The following is a 7273-nucleotide window of genomic DNA, read 5'->3' on the forward strand; positions in this document are numbered from 1 at the left end:
CCTTCATCCAGGCTGTTGATGGATATGTTGAACAGGATTGAACCCAGTCCTGTACCCTGGGGAACAGGACTAGCTACAGGCCTCCAGCTAGACTCTGTGCTGCTGATCACAACCCTCTGAGCTCTGTTGTTCAGCCAGTTCTCAATCCACCTCACCGTCCACTCATCTAACCCACACTTCCTGAGCTTCCCTATGATGATGTTACAGGCAACAGTGACAAAAGCCTTGCTGAAGTCAAGGTAGACAATGTCCACTGCTCTCCCCTTATCTACCCAGCCAGTCATGCCATCCTAGAAGCCTATCAGATTGATCAGGCATGATTTCCCCTTGGTGACTCTATGCTGACTACTCCTGATAACATTCTTTTCCTCCACATGCTTAGAGATGACCTCCAGAATGAGCTGTTTCACCACATTTCCAGGGATGAAGGTGAGGCTGAGTGGCATGTACTTTCCTGGGTTCTCCTTCTTGCCTTTTTTGAAGATGGGGATGACATTGCCTTTCCTCCAGTCCTCAGGCACCTCTCCTGTTCTCCATGACCTTTTGAAAATGATGGAGAGTGGCTTAGCAATAATATCTGCGAGGTCCTTCAGCGCTTGTGGGTGCATCCCACTGGGGCTCATGGATCTGTGGGTGTCCAGCTTGCCCAATTGATCTCTAACATGATCCTCCTCATTCAAGGGAGAGACTGCCTTTCTCCAGACCCCTCTCTTATCTCCAGGGACTGGGATTCCTGAGGGCTAGTCTTAGCAGTGAAGAGTGAAGCAAAGGCTGCATGCAGTAACTCCGCCTCCTCTGCCTCCTGGGTCACCAGAACACCCACCTCGTTCAGCAGTGGGCCCACATTTTCCCTAGTTTTCCTTTTGCTACTGATGTATGTGAAGAAGCCTTCTTGTTATTCTTGATGTCCCTTGCCAGGTTTAATTCCAAATGGCCTTACCCTTCCTCATTACATCTCTGAATACTCTGACAACCTTCTTATATTTCTCCCATGTGGCCATTCCTTTTTTTCCACTGTTTGTAAGCTTCTTTCTTCCATTTGAGTTTTCCCAGAAGCTCCTTGCTCATCCATGTGGTTCTCCTGCCTCCTTTACTTGATTTTTCACTCACAGGGGTGCACTGAGAGTACCAGCTCTCTTGGACCCTCCTACCTTCTAGAGTCCTAACCTTCTGAAGTCCAGGGTTGTAATTCTACTTACTGCCCTGCTTCTTCCTTGCCTGATACTAAACTCCACCATCTCATGGTCACCCTGCAGCCAAAGTTGCCCCCGACCTTCACCTCCCCAGATGGTCCTTCTTTGTTACTACAAGGTCTAGCAGCAAATGTCTCCTCATTGGCTGCCCCACCACCTGTGGCAAAAATTTCACCAGTGCTCTGCAGGAGGCTCCTGGACTGTGTTGGCCTACCTGCATTGCCTTTCCAGCAAATGCCAGGGTGGCTGAAGTCCCCTATGAGTCTGTGATACTGTGGTGGAGTTTTCTCAGCACGGTCCATTAGTGAGCTGGAAATCTGTAAGAAAGTCCAAGCAGGGCACAAACATTCTTTGTCTGCCTTGCTTAAAATAAGACAAAAAAAGTCTGAATAAGATTCCACAGGGGCTTACAGGATTATCTGTTTCTATTCTGCAGAAAATGTGTGTACCTCTGAGCAAAGTGATTTAATACAAGTTAGAAGCTGTTCAGTCTAGAACCTCCCATGCACCCTCTTAGAGCTGAATGGACTCATCCTTAGGTTGTAGTAAGGCTCCACATTTTGTTGTCCAATTTCATTTATTTTGTATTCTCAGATATAATGTATCTTCAACAAAAGGAACAGAAAATACCTCCCTCCAAACCAATGTGTTTCAGGGTGATACTCTTGAAAGACACAAAGTCTTTAGAATTTAAAATTTTGTTGAAATAAAATTCTCATGGGAAAAAAAATCCAAAATGTCTATTTTATGCAGGGGATGCATGACAGTACTTTTCACAAAACTGGAAAAGAGGGAGAAATAAGTTTCCCACTATGTCATGTTTCTTCCTGGAATTACCACCTATAATAAATTACTCATCAGGGTTAGTTAACCAGGACTTTAAAGAAAGATTAAATTATTGATAGTCATAGCACAAATCCACATATCAGGAAAAGTGCACATAGTAAAAGTGGTATCTAAATACTGCTTAATTCTCAGAATTTAAGTGTGTCCTAGTCTGAGTAGAAATACTTAGAATATCTATAAAATACTAACAAAACGGTAACCACATGGCTGAGGAAAAATTATACCATCTCGGACCAAGGAATGAGCAGGGGAGGAGTAAACTGCAGGAACAGCTCATCTTCAGTTTTGATAACCTTGATACAATCAATGAGTCTACAGAAAGACCAAAGAGGCAGTGCCAGTGAAGTCTGCTTTTGAAGCAGTGATGTATACACCCCCGGTGAAACACACACAAGAACCTGCACTTTGTGGAGCCCCTACAGCTCTTAACAAACCTCAGATGCAGACCAGCAGATAATTCCATGCTTTTGCATGGCCATGGAAATACTCCAGTATCTATTACAAGAATCATCAAGACAGGTACACATAATAATGTACATCTGTACTGAATATTTTAAATCTCTAAATCTCTTTAAAGACCACAAATCCACTATGGACTACAGTCTGTGTGGAGTTTTGCCTTTCAGTAGGCTTCCTATACCTGGCTTTTATGGAAGTTTCTTGCATGTACCAGTATTCCCAAAACAAAGATCGTGGGGAAAAACAAAGCACATAATTGCAAATGGCTGAATTTGGTACAGTCTTCTCCTTCTCACTCCCCTTTTGTGGGGGGTTGGATAGGGAATAATATTTAATAAGTTATTCTCAAAAATAGTATAATGAACAGACACTTAGGCTTAACAAACAAGCTCTCTTTACCACAAGTATATGTGCCATCATGAAAACTTACTAGCACTTGACAAATCCTGTGCCTTTTTTAATGCTCAGTGTACAGCATTCATTGATAAAAATAGCTCATGACAAAACTGTTCACCTCAAGAATGTGCAGTATAACACTGATTTAAAAGATACAAACAACGAAGTAACAAAATGCACTATCATTAAAGTATTTTTAATATGAACAGCTAGGAGGCATGCATTAACTGGATATCACCAACTTAAATCTCACTATTTTATCTTCATTAAAGAAAAATCAAACTTCTAACTTGGAAATTCCCCTAACATTTCATTTTTTCAGCTGATTGCAGAAAAAAACACTCATAACTGCAACAGAAAAAGAAGAGCTCACAGTTTTGTAACCAGTATTATACAGGGTATGTATTTACCAGATAAAAAGTTGACTCTGTTCCTTTAGGAACAGGTTGCATATATTTCCTGTTTTTCTCACTACAAAATATTTTTCTCTACAGACAATTTTAACTTTTATGTCATGTTTATAAAACAAAACGAAACAAGACAAAACTTCTTGTGTTTTAAAGATCCTTTTTTTATACATTGTAGTACAACAAAAAAAAGTAGTATTACAAAATACAGTTAAGTAAATACAGTTAAGTGATCTCTTGATTTTAAACTTCTGCATCTGCTGTAATTTAAAAAAAAAACAAACAAAAAAACACCAAAAAACAACCCAATTTGATATTAACTTTCAAGATAAAGAGCTGTCAGTACAAAAGATCTGGGCCATCACTAAGCACTTAGAATCCCTCCCAATTTCATGCTTGTTATTTCAGAAGAAATTTCAGAAGAAATAACAAATAGTGCTTTTATGGCAGAAGTAATCAAGCCAAAAAAACCAGAATTTTTATTGCTATTAAAAATATTTTTTAAAAATCAGAGATATAAAACCTGATGCATGGATTAAGTTAGTCAAGAAGAAACAACGAAGCCTGCCCACTTTTAATAAACGCAAAAGATGAAAACCAACTTTCAGCATGAATTTTTATAATCCTCTTATTGGCATTTGAAATAAAGTTTTTGAAAAATACTCTGGAAAATTTCTTAATTGTTCATGTTTTGAAAAAACTACATTAGGCCTTCCATTTTTTTAAGATGTTGACAATCTCTTTTACAGATGCACAGAAGCTGCACAGTTTGTATGAAACACTTTTCAGTGTTAACAACACAGACAACTATAAAACAGTTGACTATCACACAGAGTCTGCAAGTTTCTTTCTTTCTTCAAATTGTTTATCTACTGCAAGTGAGAGAGCCTGAAGAAATGCTGTCATTGTAACACTGGGGGACTGAAAATAAGAGAACATTTTGTTAGACATACTACAGCAATAGGCATATATAACACTTTACATACAAATCACAATATTTAAAAGAGAAATATTTGACTCCCATGTTGTCAAAGTTTCAAAATTATACAAACCGTAAAACTGCCGGTGTATTTTAAACCAGCTAGCATAAAGTCAAAGTCAAGCTATGCAAGGCTTGAGTCAATTACTATTACTGTGGATTTCTTCATGATAAGTTTTTAACAAATTCATATTATTTATAGAGTGGCAAAGTGTTTTTTTTTTTTTTTCAGCAAGAAATTATCAAAGAACCAATATCAATGCTCTGTCACAACATTTAATTAGAACTAGAATGTTGTTGGACAGGTCTATTCTACCCATCTCCTTCAATCCCATTTTAAATTAGGGGGTAGCACAAAATAGTTTCAGTCCACAAAGATGCAGAAACAGTGCCATTTAGATTAAAAGGGGGGCGGGGGGGAATAGGCCCAATCTTTTACTTCAGGCAGTGCCCAAGCATCTTCCCACCAATCTCAAAAACAAACCAAAATATAGTGAACAGAAAAAACTTACTTGAATATAAAGTGCATGTGCTAGGAAAGGAAGTTTTCTCAGGACCCGACCACTAAGACCTTCACTTCTTCTACAGTAAAACAGAGACAAGTGCTGCTTAAATGCTAACATGCACTCTCAAAAGAAGATCTTTCCTTTTCCTTTGTTTCTTCCCAAGTCGCTCTAAAAAAACTCACATCACAATTCAGCAGATCACTTGTAGTACTTTTAGCAGAGGCAGGAAGGGAACAAAGTACCTCAGGATATGAGAGGCTATACAGTACAGAAGAGCAGTCCAGCGTACAAAGCTTACCTCACACTGAATGTCTCAGGAGTCTGGGGGAATGCCTACACTGAAAAGGTGTGGTACAGACATATCCTCCCATCCACACTTGGAAGGACTTGAAAACTTTATTTTGAAGGCTGGACCTCATGGCTACTGCTGATCTCCTTCCCACCATTTACAGACAGCTTCCTTTACCTCACCTACTTGATGTATCTTCCCATCTTCTCCAATCACCTGTCTGTGTATGTAGAACCCAAATCTCTATGCTTGGAAAAACTTAATTACTTTCACTCCACTCCTCACTGGTCAAGACTGCATTCTACAGGAACAGAAGGAAAACACTTCCCTGACTCTACAAATGTCATTTTATTTTGTTCCAAGCGCTTTGGCAGAAAAAATACTGCTTGATATTGTGAATATAATTTTTATTCTTTCAAGGATTGTTATACTGCTGTGAAAGGCTATTTTTTCTACTAGCATACTCAGCAAATGATAACACACTCTGTGTACACTTCACTCCTTTCCTCTTTGTTTCTGTCCACTTATATCTCAGTGCTAAAACCTGACTTAGTAGATTGCAAGGCATTCCAAGACACTTTCTTAGCTGTAACTAAAGCCAATGCTGTTTCTGCTAAACTGCATTACAAAGCACAATATCCACTGAAACCTAAGCCATCTCATCAATCCAGCCAGCAATTTCTCAAGAAAATTTCAAAGGGCAGAGCAGAATCCAGAAGCAGTACAAAGCCAAGCCAGATCTGAGACTAAAAAAGGTTTTTAAATCCTGATGACTTCCAGTTTTTGTCCCCTGAACGTTTCTGCACTAACCCAAACAAAAAAAAAAAAATTGTATGTTTCAGAACTGTAGCTGTTGTGAAATTCAATTACTTTCAGACATCATTCTACAACTCATTACATATATAAATAAAACGTAGAGTTTCAGAATCTTACCTTGAGATTTCTTTTAGTACAAGGCTTAACCTTGACACGTTATTCTCCACGAAGCCGATCATCTCCAGCTCCCTGAGCGTCAGGAGCTGCTGTCGAGGATATATGATTTGACACTAGAAAGAAGAGTCACACACTGTTGCATGAAAAACTTAAATTCAAAATTAAATTCTGCAGTGAGGGGAAATACAGAGGAGGAATGAAATGAATGTATTTTTGTTATTTAGGATGCATGATTAAAATAGCAAATTAATCAAAATACAAGATTTTACAGCCTTGCTTTCAAAATATTACCTTCATCAGTTCTTCCAAGCAAGAAAGATATATTCTAAATATTGCTGCAATGGATGGAGGTCCAATGTATTGCTTTATGTCAGCCCTGTCTACAAAGGCCAAGTCAATTTTCTCCGTAATATTTGAAGTAGTCAGGATAACTACATTGGGATACCTTCAAGATAAAAGCAGATTTTTAGGTCACACGTACAAGAATTAGGTCCTTCTGTGACTGGCAAATTGATACCTTCCTTCTTGTAACTCAAGACACTTCATGCAATAAACAGTCACATCACTCATCAGCCAGCAACTACATCAGTGATCTGAAGCTCTTGGCCAGTTATCTATTTCAATACACAGTCTTTCTTTCAGCTGTTTCTCAAGTGCCCATAGTTTCTCCAACCCTATTTGACAAGTGATATACATTAACTATCTAGACCCTACTGGCATAGTTTCTGCCACAAAAAATAGATTATGAAAAGAAGATTTGTAAATTTGAGCTTTTGATTTTCCTGGTTTCCACTTCAGCTCAGTAGAAAGCGTATGGTTTGACTGGCAATGTAACACATGCCAACTGCAGATGATACTAGAGTGAGCTTAAAGAAGAAGTGACATCTTACTGTAAGAAATACTGAAAGAACTTTCTTAACCGTAGATGTTTCTGGATGGAGCCTGTCAACTTCTATGTATGAATAAGCCACTCATTTAATTAGCTGCAAGACAAGGCCAAATATTAGGGCAACTTTCTTTCTGTGAACGGAACCAAGTATGCTCAAAAAGGGGAGGGAAGTGGCAGGAATAAAACAACAGAGAGCATGCTGCACTGAATCCAGCATGGAAAGCAGACCAAGCATCATTAATGACTGCTTCTAAGCCACGTGTTGTGCAGATCTGCTGTAGACTGACATCCAGAAGCTGTAAATAATGAATGAATTCTTCATTGATCTTATTCTTGTCTCCTCAAAGCAGATGTGACCATCTGTCCTGTATCTTTC

At 38.8% G+C, this 7273-nt stretch overlaps 1 protein-coding gene across 1 annotated transcript in view; it reads right to left on the bottom strand.

Moving 5' to 3' along the window:
- Positions 1-3965: 3965 nt before the first annotated feature.
- The window catches only part of TRIP13 (thyroid hormone receptor interactor 13), a 13557-nt gene continuing 10249 nt past the window's right edge, over positions 3966-7273 (bottom strand). Inside the window, exons 10-13 of the mRNA XM_008947532.1 lie at positions 6300-6453; positions 6009-6121; positions 4793-4862; positions 3966-4222 (exon numbers count right to left, since the gene is read on the bottom strand). Coding sequence (XP_008945780.1) covers positions 4127-4222; positions 4793-4862; positions 6009-6121; positions 6300-6453 — 433 coding nt within the window. The 3' untranslated portion in view covers positions 3966-4126. The remainder of the gene's footprint in view (positions 4223-4792; positions 4863-6008; positions 6122-6299; positions 6454-7273) is intronic.

The sequence above is a fragment of the Merops nubicus genome, unplaced genomic scaffold (assembly GCF_000691845.1).
Source record: "Merops nubicus isolate BGI_N331 unplaced genomic scaffold, ASM69184v1 scaffold1459, whole genome shotgun sequence".
Taxonomy (NCBI): domain Eukaryota; kingdom Metazoa; phylum Chordata; class Aves; order Coraciiformes; family Meropidae; genus Merops; species Merops nubicus.